Source organism: Monopterus albus, unplaced genomic scaffold (genome assembly GCF_001952655.1).
Source record: "Monopterus albus unplaced genomic scaffold, M_albus_1.0 scaffold196.1, whole genome shotgun sequence".
Lineage (NCBI taxonomy): Eukaryota > Metazoa > Chordata > Actinopteri > Synbranchiformes > Synbranchidae > Monopterus > Monopterus albus.
This window is the reverse complement of record NW_018128076.1, coordinates 498033-516214: the sequence shown is the minus strand read 5'-3', so window position 1 is coordinate 516214 and position 18182 is coordinate 498033. Positions and strand designations below refer to the sequence as shown.

Here is an 18182-nt window from a genome sequence, read left to right as displayed (position 1 = left end):
TGGGTGCTGTTGAAAGACAGTATCAAGTTTTTTGTTACCTGACCCTAGATGGTAAGAAATGACAGTTAAATCTGTTAAAGAACACAATCCACTGGGCCTGGTGCGAGTTTAATCTTTTGGCTGTACGGATATATTCGATATTTTTGTGATCTGTCAACCTTATAAAAGGTTGCTCTGCCTTCTCTAGCCACTGTCTCCATTCCTTTAATTCCAGCTTGGCTACCAAAAGCTCTGTGTTACTAATGCCATAATTTTTCTCTGCAGGACTCAGCCTTTGTGAAAAGAAGGTGCAAGGGTGAATCTTGTTATCTTGGGTGGACCTCTGTGAAAGAAAACAGCCCCCACTCTGGTGTTAGAGGCATCCACCTCAACAATGAACTGGAGCACAGGGTCAGGGATGGTGAGCTCTGGTGCTTGAATGAACCTCTCCTTTATTCTCTGCCATGGTCATCCAACAAAAGGTGATTTGAGAAGAGGTGAATTTATGGGGAGGTGCAGCTGAGCTCTAGCGAGAAATGAATTTCCTGTAAAAATTGGCAAACCCTAAAAATCTTTGCAGTTGTTTATGGCTCCAGGGAGCAGGCCACCCAATCACTGCCTTGACCTTTTCTGGATTTATCTTGATGCTGTTGTGGGACATTATTAAGGCCAAAAAGGAGACTGTGGTGATGTGAAATTTGCACTTTTCCACTTTGACAAAGAGTTGATCCTCCAGAAGTCTCTTGAGAACTGCCATGACATGGTGCTTGTCCAGGACTCTGGAAAATTGAGAATTAATATGTCTTGTAATACGTCATTGACCAGGGAGGGAGTTAGTCAGGCCAAATGGCATTACTAAGTGTGTTGATGTTTGTCTTCCACTCATCTCCCTCATGAATACAGATCACATGGTAGGCATTTTGTAAGTCAAGCTCTGAAAACAGTGGCACCTTGAATGAGTTGAAACACAGTGGATATGAGAGGCAGTGGGTATCTGTGATGTCACTGAGCTCTCAGTAATCAATACAGGGGCCAAGGGTCTTGTCCTTTTTCTCCACAAAAAAGAACCTGGCACCAGTGGGGAATGAGGATGGATTGATGATGCCTGCAACCAGGGGCTCTGGGATATATGTACGTATATATCCATAACCTGTCTCTCTGGAGCGGACAAAGAGTATATAGATGCCCCCTAGGTGGGTCCTTGTAAGGAGATCAATGGCACAGTCATATGGGCGGTGTAGTGGTGGTGAAATAGCTTTGGCATTATTGTAAACCTCCCCTCGGGTCTCTGTAGTCAGGGGGAACATTTTTTAGGTCAAGCTTATTATATTGATCAGTGGGGGACTCCACCCTAAAACAGCTCCAGTTGGATAAGTCCCTCCAAAATCCTGCGTTAGGTCATGAGCCGCTAGTTTGTCCTTGATACTGTCAGACAATCCATGATAAAAAGCATCAGAGCAAAGCATCTCTGTTCCACTTACTTTTTGCTGCAATTGCCTGGAGCACCAAGGCATAGTATGCCACATTTCTACCACCCTAATGACAAATTCATTAGATCTTGTGAGACTTCCTGATCTAAGGTGATGTCCTCAGACACCTGCAGCATAGCATTTGAGAACTGCCAGTAGGAGTTACAGATAGCCGAGCAGTGACTCCACTCAGCCATTGCCCATGCCATGACTTTTCCTGACAAATAATATAAACTACTTTCAACTGTTTGGTAGGGAAGGCAGTGGGTTGCAATTTGAAACTCAATGAGCATTAAATTAGAAAGGGGGAATGTCTCAGTCTCACCAGAGTAGTGTTCTATAGGGGGTAGGCTTGGTTCCAGTGCCCACTTTTGGAGTGGGTAAAGCCATAGATGTGACAGGTGTGGCTCCCCGAAGTGTGAGTAGCTGCAGTCTAGCTGATATTTTCTGTACATCATCAACAAGAGAGGTAAGCATTTGTCTGTGAATTGTTGCCACTTGCAGACTTAATCCCCCATGAGAACCCAGCTGGGAAATCATGTTGATTAGCCACAGCTGTGTCAACTTGAGCAGACTGAGGCTGGCAGAGGAGAGTCAGATTAAGAGGGGAGGTGTCAACCAAATAAGAGTCTGCAGGAAGTGCACCAGCCAGCCAGTGATATGACACTATATGCATTTATTTATTTATTATCTGGTTCCGGTGATGTGATTGGTACTCCCCTTACTCGCATGGTGAGTCTTAATTAGATAGGTTTACTAATCTAACCATTTACAAGTTGTTTACTCTCACAGTGATAGTTTTTACAATTGAGTGAGTGAGTTTTTATTTTATTTTTTTAGATTCCATTTGGAATTTGCTTTCTTGGTCATGTCTGTGTTGATTAAGTTATTTGTCTGTAAGGTTTGTACTGGGGTAGGAGAAAAAATTGATTCACATTAGAATCGTGATTAATATCTTTTGTGATTCTAAATTGATTCACAAATGCTAAAAATCTAGTTTTGTCACAGTGCTGATGGAATGAAAAAGGTGGAACTTCAACCACAAAGCCAGTGTAGCACATGACTAGTGGGCAGCCTGTACATACTAGAAATGTGTTCTACATCTATGGCTGTAATGTTAGTTCATCTTCAGACATGAATTCATTTGCATGTGTATTAATTATTTGATAATGAGCTTTGAAAGACAAGTGTGGATACCTGTGTGAATAGCCCATCACCAACAGACTGACATTAAAATAGCATAGCAGCGAACATACTATAACGTTGGATAGCATGAGAAAGAAGCCAGAGACAGAAATTGCCTTTTTTCCCTTTTATCATTCCCCATAGCAAACACATAGCAACATTCTGAACCCCACCATAACCCCAAACTGTTTACATCCTGCGTCTGCTTTGCGGGACATAATGGGGGGGGGGGTTCCCCCAGGTGTTTCTCCGCCCCCAGTGGTGCAATATTAATAAACAAGCAGCTCAGCATCACGCTGCAGCACTTCAGTCAAAGTGCTGAAACAAAGAAAACACCTCATTTCTACAGACCTGTGCCATTTTGGGTCAGCTTGACTTTCTCTGGTAGTAACGCTGCGGCACAGACCCTTTTCTCCACAGCTGCAGACATAACATTAACAACACAACTGAGCGCTCTGCTTTGTTCCTCCGCCTCGCCTTTACAACAACACACGCAACTACCAAAAACCAGCGGTGGAAGATTGTATACTGAAGTAACACTAACATTACCAGAGTGTGAAAATATAGTAAGAGTCCTGCATTATTTAAAGAAAAGCACAAAAGTATTATTGTGTTCATCATATTTGATACTGGAGCTGGTAAAGGTGGAGATAATTTTAATAACTTTATATACTTATAATTTCAAATACTTTACATACTGCTGGGTATAAGTATATTAAATACTTGGTTTTGATGCACACGAGAACCAGTTAAATGTCTGTTAAGCTTTACTAACAGGTCAGTGGGCAAAGGATATTATTATTATTTGAAACAGTAAACGAGAGTAAGAGCTAGTAAATTATAGTGCCCTTTTTATTTGTTTTTGAATTGAAAATTGTTCTGGATCGAATCGTGACACTAAGAATTGGAATCAATCGAATCAAATCAAGTCATGAGTTTGCCAAAGATTCCTGCCCCTAGTTTGTAATGCTCGCATAGGCTTTTTCAGTCCAAAATGGCGGCCGCACTACTATAATGCCATGTAGCAACTGTTGTCAAAAAAAAGCACCAGAGTGTCGCCTATTGGCTTCTATGCTCTTTACTTTTGCGTCCAAGTAGCACAAGGTTAATGTGTGTTTTTGATATTAGTCTCAACTCTATTAACTTTATAAGTTCTAAATAACATAAGAAGATGTGTAATAGTTACAGCCATCTGTTGATTTGGGACCTCAGTTCAGTTGTCTCACCAGTCTACCAGGATCTGCTGGTGACGTTTACAGTACCTTGCAAAAGTATTCATACCCCTTGAACTTTTCCGCATTTTGTCGGGTTACAACCACAAACTTAAATGTCTTTTATTGGGATTTTATGTGATAGACCAACACAAAGTATCGCATTGTGAAGTGGAAAGAAAATGATATGTGGTGTTCAAGATTTTTTTACAAATAAAAATCTGAAAAGTGTGACGTGCATATGTATTCAGTCCCCTTTACTCTCATATCCCTAAATAAAATCCAGTGCAACCAACTGCCTTCAGAAGTCACCTAATTAGTAAATAGAGTCCATCTGTGTGTATGTCAATCTCAGTATAAATACAGCTGTTCTGTGAAGGCCTCAGAGTTTTGTGTCAGGTCCGCTCGGCGTGACCTGCCTCTCCTCCTCCTTTTTCTCTCTTGCCCTCTCGTCCTGTGGGATCGGCGCCTCAGCTGTGTCGCATTCGGTAATCAGTGACTTGTTGGTTAGCGCACAGCTGAGGCACATTCCTGTGATTACCTGTTTCCTTATTCAAACCTCTGGCAGACCCACCGTTGTCGCCGGAGCATTGATGATGATTACATGTAAGTAAATGCGTGTATGCAGTCGTTACACGATTTAATTTTCAACGCTGACAGTCCCTGTGCGGTTGATTATTTTTTTCCTTTTCATTCGCTACTGTTTCCCTAACAGCGTTAGCTAGTCCACCTGGTTATTGTCTGCTTCACCTGTCCGTCTTGGTCCCCCGACTCTCCTGGTTCCTGCCATTATTTTGTCTACTCACCTTCTCAGCCATCACTGCCCTACCCTGTTTTTGCACTATACGTTGACTCAGTTACTTTGTGTTCTCCATTAAACCTCCATTTTTCCACTAGCACCTGGGGCTGCATCTTGAGTCCTACCTCAGTTCTCCCTCACCCCCTGGTCAGGGGGACGTAACCATAACAGAATGCTCCAGCCAAACATGGACTCAGCAAGCTCAGGTGCTAGTCATCCCTCACCCCCATTCACCAGCTACAGACTGTAACAGCCCCAGTCACAGACTTCCGCAACCTACCTTAGGCCAACAGAAGCCCAGGACATTTACCGGCAGCTAAAAGCACAGATGTTTTCCCCCTTTTCTTTTCTCCCTGAGGCAGCGCCCAAGCCCTCACCTGCTCACACTGTTTTTCCCTCCATGTGGCTGGGTGCCTTTTTCCTGTCTCCAGTCCACGAGCCCACTCCAGTCTCCACCTGTTTTTACTCCTCACCCTTTGCTGGTATGCGGTTGGCCCTCTGCCCAGGTGGTCCTGGAGGAACGGCCATCTCCACAGCCGGCTCCCCGGGCAACGGCCACCTCCACAGCCGGGTCCCCGCCGGGGCACCGGGAATGGGCTCCCTCCACAACCAGTTTCCCGGCTGCAGCAGCCCTCGTCTCAGCCAGACCTCCAGGTGCAGTTTCCTGTCTTCCAGTGGGTCAGCTGGTGCCAATGCCGCCTCTTCTCCTGTTCCTGTTTTGGAGTGGGTCGATGACAACACCCTGCTTCCAGTTCCCAAAGGGTTCACCGACGACGCCTCTTTTTCGCTCCTAGCTCCCAAGGGGTTTGCCTACGACGCTTCTTTTCCGCTTCCAGCTCCCGAGAGGTTTGCCGACGCCGCCTCTTTCCCACTTCCAGCTCCCAAGGGATTCACCGACGCCACCTCTTTTCCACTTTCAGCTCCCGAGGGATTTGCCGACAGCGCCTCTTTTCCGCTTCCAGCTCCAGAGGGGTTTGCCACAGACGACGTCCTCCTTCCAGCTCTCGAGGGGTTGGCATCATCTCGGCCCCTGCCTGTGCGTCCTCCATCAGAGCTGCATTGACCCTGCTGCTCAGCACACCCTCGGAAACAGGTAATCACAGGAATGCACCGCAGCTGTGCGCTAACCAACAAGTCACTGATTACCGAATGCGACACAGCTGAGGCACCCTTTGGTGACCCAAAACATACAGCCAGAGCTACAATGGAATGGTTTAGATCAACGCATATTCATGTGTTAGAATTGCCCAGTCAAAGTCCAGACCTAAATCCAACTGAGAATCTGTGTCAAGACTAGAAAATTGCTATTCACAGATGCTTGCCATCCAATTTGACTGAACTGGAGATATTTTGCAAAGAACAATGGGCAAAAATTGCAGTCTCTAGGTGTGCAAAGCTGGTAGAAACATACCCCAAAAGACTTGCAGCTGTAATTGCAACGAAAGGTGGTTCAACAGAGTATTGACTCAATGTTTGCTGTGTCCTCTACATGGCTACAAATGGGACTTCTTATTGCTTTCTTTCTTCTTGCCACTCTTCCATAAAAGCCAGATTTGTGGAGTACACGACTAATAGTTGTCCTGTCGGCAGATTTTCCCACCTGAGCCGTGGATCTCTGCAGCTCCTCCAGAGTTACCATGGGCCTCTATGTTGCTTCTCTGATTAATGCTCTCCTTGTTCGGCCTGTAAGTTTAGGTGGATGGTCATGTCTTGGTAGGTTTGCAGTTGCGCCATACACTTTCTATTTTCGGATGATATATTGAACAGTAGAGGCAGGTCACGCCGAGCGGACCTGACACAAAACTCTGAGGCCTTCACAGAACAGCTGTATTTATACTGAGATTGACATACACACAGATGGACTCTATTTACTAATTAGGTGACTTCTGAAGGCAGTTGGTTGCACTGGATTTTATTTAGGGATATGAGAGTAAAGGGGACTGAATACATATGCACGTCACACTTTTCAGATTTTTATTTGTAAAAAATCTTGAACACCACGTATCATTTTCCTTCCACTTCACAATTATGCAATACTTTGTGTTGGTCTATCACATAAAATCCCAATAAAAGACATTTAAGTTTGTGGTTGTAACCCAACAAAATGTGGAAAAGTTCAAGGGATATAAATACTTTTGCAAGGCACTGTAAATCTCAACCAGCTCAGGCTTCAGGGAAATGTTCTTCATTAAAGCCCAGTAAAAACTGAAATATTATGTTAATGTCTATAATACATCTTTTATAGAAATATATAATTATAGTATTAGCAAATATAGTGAAATTCACAACATACCACTGAAAATGATTGTGTTGCAAGGGCTGGATTTTTAGTTATTAGCCAGATTAGAAATTTTGGTGAGATTTTGAATAGGGTTTTCTTTCTTCTGGAACACAACCTGAATGTTCGGGTTTCACTTCAGCTCTCTATACAATCCATGTAGGTCATTTCTCTTCCCTCTCATACAGCAGCACTACAGCACCACTACATTACCAGGTGGAACTGCAAGAACTTTGTCAACATTTATGTACATTGCACTGGCAAGCTTCACAGACTTTCTTGTAATGGAAAACAAACATGACAGCAAACATAGCACAACCTAGCCTTGTCATAAACATGTCATTACAATTATAAAACCATCACATTTCATGTTTTGGTTAGGTTTAGCAACAAAAACTACTTGCAAAACACACACCACTCACCTGGGGGAGAGTCCTGTGTTTTGTGTACATATCCATCCATCCATCCCAGACTCCTCCTAAAAGTAACTTTGTGCCTCTGTATACTACATCACCTAATATACTCCTTTGCTCATGTCATAATTGCTACAGCCCCTAGAGGTTCCCAAAGTATAATGCATGACTGTTGGACATAATAACCTGCTGGCACAAATGACCTATTGAGTTGTTTTCAACAGGAGGACAGTCTCCAATTGGTTGCTGTTGACCAGGTCAAGATGTAGCTATATGATGCATGATGATGTATTTCGTAGATCAGAGTCTATGCAATGTATTTGTTGAATATTTTCTTTTTTATTTTATCTAATACCAGTCTCAGTACTTAAACACAACAGTATTTTTCATGCTAAGAAAAAAATGCGTAGTCTTAATTGATACTCAATTCAATTCAATTTTATTTGTATAGCACCAAATCACAACAAAAGTCATCTCAGGACACTTTACAAAGTAAGGTCTAGACCTTACTATTATAGAGGAAACGCACAACAAATCCCTCTTAAACAGCACTTGACGACAATGTGGAGGAAAACTCCCTTTAATATAAGAAACCTCCGACAGACCCCGGCTCTTTGTGGGCAACCTTCTGCCTCGACTGGTTGGGGTGAGTGGATAGAGGAGAGAGAAAAGAAAAGACAAGCAAAAGAAAACAAAAGCTGTAAATGCTGGTCTATACTCTATATCATAATTACAGTGATTTAGTAAAACAGATATTAGAGTTGTGTTAATGTTTTACAGTTTGCATAATGTCTAGGTGGTGGTCATGTGACTGGTTTTGCAAAGTGTCTAGGTAGGTGCTGAACTGTGATGCCGTGTAAAGTTAAAAACTAACAACCACTGATGAATTAAGTCAAATACCGATTATAACAGAACACTGACAGAAAGATCTAACAAAGGACTAACGAGATGAGTTTATACACATACACTGGGAGTAAAACATGTTCTCGGTACTAACTGAGGTACTGACACACCATTAAAACCAAATTCAGTCTTATACAGCTACTACAAAATCAGGCTTCTAAATCTCTTAAAAAATGCACTGTGTTCCAAATGCATACTAAAAAACACATGAATTACTCTCTCAGCCCAAAAAGCAGTAAAAATAAAGAAAGAATTAAAGAAATGGAATTACATTTTTACTTTGTATTTTCGAAGTTTAAAATTTTTAATTTGGCAGCAATTGAATTGATGTCGTTAAGCAAGCATCTAGTTCAAAATGGTACACGCATTTCTTGTACACAAATTATATGTATGCAACTGGGATACAGTGTTAGTTAACAGTTTAATAAATGAAGGCTGAAGGCAAATATATGGAACTAAATAACAGTATATGTTCAAATTAACTTCAGGAACCCCTCAACATGTGGTTGGTTTTATATATTAAATCTAACCATGACACCTCTTTTGTTCCTCTCTCCACAGTGCGTGACAAAAAAGATCTTCCCTTAGACGCAGTGGACCATAAAGACCAAGATGGATCCTTTGATTACCAGTAAGTATAATTAAACAGATGGTTCATTTGCTCATTGCCTGTACTGAAAACAGGAGAAACCACCATCCAGATCAAGCTCATTAGAAACTTGGTGGATATAATATATGATATAAAAAGCATGACATATCTGCCCAGGAACTACTGTTAGCCTTAATTGACAAATAGCTTGTCTGACCTGCAGACTAGACAATTTTATAGTGGTCTAACAAAAGAGACAAATTCCAGTGATAACCCCTGTGTTGAGTGATCACTAAAAACGTCCAGTATTTTGACATCTCTGAAATAACATCATCCAACATCTTAAGTACCTTTTGAACCCAGTTTTGCTTTTTGTCAGTGAAAAGTGAAGGAGGAACCTTCTGGAATTTCTGTGGTTGTGACTCTTAGTGTTCACACAGATAAGTTTTGTACTGTATCTCAAGCAAAGGAGGCACAATGGCATCCTACTATCCCCTGTTCACATGACCATGTTTGTTCTGAAATTTCTCCAAATGTGAAGAAGGCATAGGCTGTGTTGTGCACTGGACTAATACAAATAACTGAACATTTTCAGTATGCCATATTTGAATAATGTTAGGATGTGCTGTAGAATGTGTTAAGTGATGTGTCTTTTGCTCCTTCCAGGTCCTACTGATCTCTCTTTCTTAATGGAGAATTAATCGTTTGATCTGTCCACTTTGACTAAACCTAAACCATGCTGCACTTAACCTGCTTTCTAAATCTTAGATGTACATGTTCTACTTCAGCTGTGAGGGTGACTTTTGCCTTTTATTGACACTTTAGAATGAGAAAAGGCCAGTGAATCTTATTACGGACCTTGGAATCTTCTGAAAAGAAAGCAGTATACTGCAAATACCTACAGTACACATTAATAAACACACAGTATAGTAACAGCAAGGATCTTGTCATTTAGAATCAGAATCAGAATCTGCTTTATTGGCCAGGTGTGTCGGACAAACGAGGAATTTGACTCTGGTACATCAGCTCTCAATGTGTATGTACATACTGTATCCCCATGCAAGGGGCAAGTAAACAGTAAATCAGCATAAGGCTGTGTAATATAACAAAATAAGTAGTATTTACAAGCAACAAACAGTGCAAACAATGCAAAATAAGCAGTATAAACACACAGTAAACAATGCTTATGTATATGTCTTCTCTCCTACACTCCCGCTGAGCACACCTGTCCACACCAGCATTTGAGCCAACAGTACCTCTCCACCTCCCCTGGCAAAACCACCGGCACTTCTCCCAGTCTCTGTGGATTTCCATTTGACTGAACAGATAAAGGAATGCTCATTGAAATGAGATAATAGGATTAAAAGGAATAAAAATAGAGTACTTAAAAATAGAGACCTGGGCAAGGGGCAAGTAAACCAGCATAAGAAAGTCGCTTTCGGCTTTTCCAGTTTAGGGGTCGCCACAGCGAATCGTTAAACTGACGACTCGCATGTTGACATTTGGCACGTGTTTTATGCCAGATGCCCTTCTGGATACAACCCTGACTCGAACCTGGGCCGCTGAGAGCGCTGCGCCTTAACCACTAGCCTACCAGGGACGGCTAAACAGTAAAACCAGCATAAGGCTGTGTAATATAACAAAATAAGTAGCATTAACAAGCAACAAACAATGCAAAATAAGCAGTATAGACAGGCAGTAAACAATGCAGACAGACAAGGAATGCTCATTGTGAAATGGGATAAGTAGGAATAAAAATAGAGTACTTAAAATTAGAGACCTGTACGGATCTGTATAATCTGTACAATGTATATTTACAGGTATTGCACTGAGGGTTATTGTCCAGTCATACTGTCGTGGGTCCAGTGTTCATCAGAGTGACAGTCCGGGGGAAGAAACTGTCCTTGTGCCTGGTTGTCTTGGTGCACAGTAACCTGTAACGCCATCCAGAGGGGAGGAGTTCAAACAGATTGTGTCCAGGGTGTGAGGGGTCTGCAGTAATCCTCTCCGCCCTCCTTTTGACCCGTGAGGTGTACAGGTCCTCCATGGAGGGCAGGCTTGCACCAATGACCTTTAGAATGTTTGGACCATCTATGCCATGTATATAAATCACCAGCGAATGTACATTCATCCTGCATCTTATGAATGTGGACCTCTGCTCTGATGTAAAATGCTTTTGCTAAATGTGTGAAAATGTAGTCTTTAATTGACACTGCATAATAATAATACTTTATTTATATAGCACTTTACAGCTCAAAAGAGGAGCACAAAGTGCTTCACAATAAACACGCATACCATAGTAAACCTTAAGAACAAGAAATAACATACAGAAAAGGTGGATGATAAAACAGCAAAAGAAGGTACCCCTAAAAAAAACTGGCTTAGTTATCAAAAGCCCGTCTAAAAAGGTAAGTTTTTAGAGTTACCTTAAAAGGGGCCAACTCAGTTATGGACTGTATTCCTGGAGGTAACGAGCTCCAAAGCCTAGGGCCATAGCTGCTACAAGAGCGATCACCCCATTTTTTGTGGCAAGAGCGGGGGGTGACTAGGGATAAGTGGTCTACAGAGCACAAGGCTCTGTGGGGAGAGTAGACAGACACAAGCTCCGCCATTCATAGACTTAAAAACAATTAAGAGTACTTTAAAATCGACTCTAAATTTCACTGGCAGCCAATGTAACGAGGAGAGAACAGGAGTGATGTGAGCATGTCTAGGAGTACTTGACAGAAGCCGAGCCGCAGTATTCTGTACAAGTTGTAGCTTCCGAATGAGAGATTGCGAGCTACCGACATAAAGGGCATTGCAGTAGTCAAGTCTGGATGTAATAAAAGCATGAATAGCTTTTTCTAACTTTGCATGAGATAAGAAGGGCTTCACTTTTGCTAGCATCCTCAAATGAAAGAAGCTAGTTTTGACCATGGAGCAGATCTGTTTATCAAAGTTAAAACTGCTGTCAAATATTACTCCGAGGTTTTTAACAGTATCAGTGACTGAAGGGGCCAAGGGACCTAGTTTGGGTATCAGGGTGGCCAAATCTGGAGTGAAAGCGATGTACTCAGTCTTGCTCTCATTTAAGTGAAGAAAGTTTTGTGCGAGCCAGTGTTTGACATCGGAAATACAGTTGTGAAGGGGAGTGACAGCACTGGAGTCACATTGAATCAGAGGCAAATAAATCTGGACATTGTCTGCATAAAAATGTAAATGCACATTATGCATAATATAATTGAGCCAAGTGGTAACATATACAAAGAAAAGAGTAGTGGAGCCAAAATCGAGCCTTGAGGGACCCCTGAGGTAAGGGGTGCCACAGTAGAAGAAAACTCCCCAATTGTGACAGAGAAAGTCCTGTTGGTCAGAAAAGAAGTGAACCAGCTCAGACCCAGGCCTTTCAGGCCAGCGTAATGTTCTGAGTGGGGGCATGGCGTTAAAATTCAAATGGCTCTATATGAATGTGCAGTGTAATTTCCAAAGAGGTACGATCAGCATTTATAATCACGAGTTGTGCTGTGCTGTTGTGCTTAATACGGTGTAATTCATTTATCTCCAGTGTGTGAGATCATGTTTTGTTTTTTTTTAATGAACCCTAATATTAATATCCAGCTACCTCTTACAAGGTCTTTGTTTTACTCTGAGTCTAACCCAGACTCCATTCCTGGTGCTAATGTAGCAAGTCCAGCCAGATGTGTGCCAGTGTGCGTGCAAAGGTTTACATGCATGTATCATGTGGAGCTCCTCTGTCCTCCTTCCTCTTTTTTTTGTGCGTTTCCTCTCTCTTGCTTTCACTTCTTTCCTCACATCTTGTCACTGTCTCTCCCCAACGCTGAAATGGCTCATCTGTCCCTGACAGGAACGAAAACGAGAACAGGTACTTTGGTTTCAGAAGAGCATTTCTCTTGGCCTGAGCATGTCGGGGATGAACTAATGTTTCCCTTGAATTGGGGAGGTAGCTTGTTTGGGGAGACCAAACAGGTCATTCTGCAAAGAATGAACAGTTTTCATTTCTGATTTCAGTCTAACCGGTCTGCTTTATTTTTTAAAGCACCATTTGAACAATGTGATAAACCGATGACATCACTGAAAGCATCTCTGAGGCCTGATTAAAAGAGGGATAGACAGGATGCAGCAGAGTGAGGCTTTGGTTCTTTCAGAGTGTCAAACTGTCAGTTTAATAATCAATAGTAAATCATCTCAGCATCTTTAAACCTGTTAACCTGAAAGAAAATATGGCCAGGCCTCCATGGCTCCAGAGCATTCTGTTTCAGTGATGTTCACATGACCCCCAAATGAAGCACACAGGAATACAGTAATGGACATAGTCATGCATTAGTCAGTATGTATAATTATTTGTATTTTGTTTTCTAAACATCCAAATAGGTTTCAGGTTTTAGTCACAAATCTAAGCCCAGAGAGATTACAGTTTAACTGTTTTAATAGATTAACAGTTTATCCATCTGGCCAGCATTTCTGTGTACAACTATGGCAAAGGTTGCTGGATACAGCTGGTTAGCACAACAGTATGCTGGCACACTGGTACCAAATCTGGTAACCTCACTGTGATGATAAGGTTCTGGGAAGTTGCACTCAGTGACTGCACCCACCTGTTGTTCAGTTAACTCTCTGTAAAGCCACAAATTGTCATTTTTACATTTCTGTGTATGAACAGACCTAACAACCCAAAATGTTAACTGTTCCCTAAAACGTCTGGTTACCCTGTGAAGTCAGTGTGAAGTTAAACTACAGTATTTTTTAAATAAACAAACTGAAGGTGGGATCATTGGCACAGTCCCTCTTTTAGGTTGCTGGAAGCACTTCTTAGGCTTATTTTAACCTTGTCAGGCCTATGCAGACCTTCAGACAGGCTTTTAACATTTCAGACTACAGCCTGCAACATACTCTACCCTATAACAAGATTAATCCTCTATCACCCTAGTGATAAATATTTTGTTTTTATGTTGCATACTTGGTAATTGTACATCAAAAAATGACATAATTACAGAGCATTTCATAGTAGCCCAAGGTGAATGGAAATTATATTCCAGGTAGAATGCATTATCTCCCAGAACACAGCAGAGCAGCTACAAAGGTTGTTCAGCACTTTAAAAAGGTTCCAAACAATATATAAAATGTCTCAGGTGAATCCCAGCCTTGGTTCAGCCCTGGGCTGTTTCAGTGACTTGGAAAGGACACAGTAACATCCAGTCCTCAATTAAAACCCGTAGACCATGGCCCCCCGCCACACAGTAAGAGGTTTTATTCATTGTTTTATTATGTGGCTAGAAGCTGCTTTTTATTGAGCTCAATACTCAAGCAGTCATTACTCAGCTCCAGTGATCTGCATTTGAGTTACTTTGTGTTGCACCTAGAGACCTTAGTCTCAATCATCATCCTGTAATCAAAAGAGCAAAGAAACATCCACCCCTGTAACTGTGGCAGGTTCTTCACGGACCAGCTCTTCCAGCAGGACAAGGAGACCTATTGATCCCAGAAGGCAGCCTGAGTGAACAGTGTAGGAGGTCTTGCACCTTTCTGTTCCAGCTAAGGCACTAACATGTTTTTTTACCCTTCTCGAGGTTAATTGCATTGTTTTTCCTCTGCTGGCTGACATTTAAAAAACATCCGCCACCAGGTACATGGGGTGAGAGATGGCAAGGGAAATCAATTTGGGTTGTAGTGAGGGCAGGCTGGCCTCTGCTTGGCACAATTTGGCACCCTGAAAGAACTGGTATAGGCAACAAACAACTGGAGAACATTTGGAGGACAAGAGACAGAACAAACACTCTAGAAATCCACCCAAAAATGTTATGTTAAAGTGGATAAAGATAAAAATAAAGTGGTTTAGATAACTGTGTGTATAGTCTGACCTTATTGCCAAACAAGACCTTTGACAGTGGACAACCTAATCGTAAGGTCTGGTACTCATCCAGTGTAGTAATATAACAGGCTGTTGCAACCTGTCAGATTGTCTGACTGCTCATGCTCCTTGCCTAGTCAAACTGTTATAGTGATGTCACTGTTCCCATATCTCAGTGTTATTCCAACTGATAAAAATGAAATATAAGCAACACCCAGTTTATAACAAACTGGAATTAGATAACACTGTCACGATTGTTCTCACTGTTTTTGTTCTCGTGCTTAGTTTAGTTTGACATTGCTTCCTGTTTTTGTTTCACCACAGTTTCTGAATTTTTACTTTACTCAGCACTTATTGTTTTCACCTGCCCCTAATTGTTTGCACCTGTTTTCACCACATTATAAGCAGCCTTCTCCCACCAGTAACCTGCCAGATTGTTCTGGACTCCAGCTCTGACTCTCCAGCATTAATTCTTGCCTGACTTATTAGTTTCTGACCCTGGATTTCTGTTTTGACCACCGTGTATTGCCTTGCCCTTCTAACTCGGACTGCTTCTCTATATATCGGCTTATGGACTTCCCTTTTGGACATCGCGTTTTGGATTCCTTGGATGCATGCGTGTGCTGGTTCTGACCCTGGACTATATTATTGACCTGTAAGTGCGTTTCATGTTTAAATCGTGTCTTGTATCAATTTTTGTTCGTTGTCAGTGCTCTTATTAAAGAGACAGTGTTTCTTTACTTATCCTCGTCTGGCTATTTAATTGAGTTCACCCACGACATTATCGGCAGCTTCATGCTCCGATCCTGACAAACACTTGCTAATGATTATTTTATTTCAGCAAAATTTTCTATTTTCAAATATTGTTTTTCATATCCCTCCAACATTTTTAGTTTTTTTTTTTTTTTTTTTTATCATGTCTGGTTATCCATCTGTTTCATGACTGTATGCCTGTTCTACCTACCTCACCATATGCATTTGTCCTCTTTGGATTTATTTTCCTCATCAGTCCATGAACAGTATGGTCACCACCCAAGTCTCCCTAATCTTGCTTTAAGAAAGTCTAATTTTCTATTGCTCATCTGCAGGGCATTTTAATCAGTTACTCTTGGTTAAAGCCTTTCCAACTTGTTAAAATCCTAATGAATTTTATCCATCAAAAACAGTTAAAAGAATTTTTAATCTGATATTGATAAAACACAGTTAATTAAACATACTGTAGTTCTCAAGCCACATTGGTCAAGTAAAGGTTCAAGGTTCAAAGATTTTTATTGTCAATTCACTACATGTGCAGGACATACAGAAATACTGTTTCTCTGCCACCTAATATTGAATGCCCATACCACTGAAGAAACTAAAATAGAATAACAAAACTAAATAATTAGAATAAAACTAAACAGTACATCCTAATAGGCTATGACTCCAACCTATGTACAATCAGTGACAGTAGTGCAAATAAGATTGTCGGGTGGTCAGCATCACCAGGGGTGTTGGTGATGAGATGCATAATATCTTATGAAGTGTACATGGACAGTAGTGCAAATGACCAACATCGGCAGATATGACGGTAAAAAACGGTCATCAGCAGATTTTCATATAATATAACAAAGGGGGAATGTATTGAGATTGTGCAAAACAGCAGAGTAGTATTTATGTTCTGTGGTGGGTTACAGTCCAGGGGCAGAGGGGGGAGATAATGGACAGCATTCAGCATCCTCACAGCCTGGTGGACGAAGCTGGTTGCAAGTCTGGTGGCCTGAAAACTCCAATACCTTTTCCCTGAAGGCAGGAGTTTGAAGTGGGAGTGGGAGGTGTCATCAGCAATGCTGATGGCTCCATGGGTGAGGCAGGTGTAAATGTACCACACAGTGATGCAGCCAGTGATGAAGCTCTCAATGGTGCCCTGGTAGAAAGAGTGCATGATGGTGGTGGGACACTAGCTTTCCTCAGTTTGCAGAGGAAGTAGAGGCGTGTTTGAGCCTTGTTGGCCAGTGATGTACATAAGCTGACTTCCTTACTCCACAATTATGTAAATCTTGGTCATTTTCATGAGATTGGTGACTGTTTTGTTTTGCAATGAAGGTTGTTTTGCTCTCACTCCCATCTTCTAAACTACTTATCCCACTTTTGGTCTCTTACTAAAAAAAAATCACCTAATCTGATAATTGAATCATTCCAGACTCTGCTATTTTTCATTCTAAAGACATTTTGAAGTCACTGAAACAAAAGACTCTGTCTTAAAGCCCTCTGGATCACTGAAGTTGCTGGTGCAGTGCGGTTAACAAATGAAAGTAAGTCTGGCAAATGCTCTGGTCTGCCTCCGGACCAGATTTATTTAATTAGCTGTAAGAGATGTAATCTTGAAGTGTTTCAGTGGCACTAGTGCATGGAAAGATGTCCTGATTTTCTCCATGGCACATTCAAAGAATATCAAACCACAGAAACACCATCTACTCACCTTATTACACTCTGTATTTGATGTACTGATGAATCACAAGGACATTCACACCTGAATCAACAACTTGAGTTCTTTAAGAACTTTACGACGATATGTATGCTGTAGTCCATAGTTATTTGGTTAGTGCACATTTGTGCAGTTTTGCTCTGTACATCAGCACCTTACATGTGAAACTAGACAGCAACTGCAGAGCACAAACCTCCTCCTCCAAGGCATCCCATAATGCCATTCCACCTAAAGACATTCCCATGATAATTTGACCTTCATAACCATGAAAGTGACCATGAAAATCTACCCCTAGCATTGGGAATCACATAATTAGTTTTAAAAGTTATTCAAAAAATAAACTATAAATTGTATCAGTAATGGTGATTTTCTTCAGGATCTAGTGCAACAAGTGTTAAAGATATATCAGACTAATTAAAACTCTGCTGTATCAGCAGAGTTTCAGCTACAGTTTGATCTTAGTTGCAAGTCTGTAGCATTATTTGTTTTCTTTCTTTCTCTTCTTACACTCTACTTTTTTCATCTCTTCCCCTTGTCACCCTTTCAGCCTGTGTTTTGAAAGTGTCTACTGTTTCACTGACTCTTGTTCTACTCAAAGATTTTTTTATTAATTGCAGAGGGTCCACGGTCGATTTGTACTCTTGATTACAAAGCAGTTAGATGTGAGATTAAAAAAAAAAAGCTAATGTTAGTCTAGAGATTATTTTCCCTGTGCCTGAAGTTCTCTTTCCCCTAAAATCAGCATTGGGGCACATGCAGCTATGTTCTGAACTGATATCAAGCACAATGCTACGGTTGAGGTGCCAGTGGTGTTCTTATGTCAGAATATGGCCACGATTTACTGTAGCATGTACATGAAAATAACTTATTTAAATTTTTTATGACTATATATATTTCTTTCAGTCTCCTACAAAATAGTGCAGGTTTATGTATTTGTTTTGTCAAAGACATATTGGAGGAAATGTAGTTGTTGACTGGATTGTCTTCACCTGCGTCGTTTTTCCACATCAGAGACCAGATCGTGTCCTGCATACCATGTTG

General features: G+C 41.3%; 1 protein-coding gene across 1 annotated transcript in view; it reads left to right on the top strand.

The window, feature by feature from the left end:
- nfasca (neurofascin homolog (chicken) a) overlaps positions 1 to 18182 on the top strand; it is a 152688-nt gene that overhangs the window by 130553 nt on the left and 3953 nt on the right. The window contains exon 25 of the mRNA XM_020617875.1: positions 8799 to 8868. Coding sequence (XP_020473531.1) covers positions 8799 to 8868 — 70 coding nt within the window. The remainder of the gene's footprint in view (positions 1 to 8798; positions 8869 to 18182) is intronic.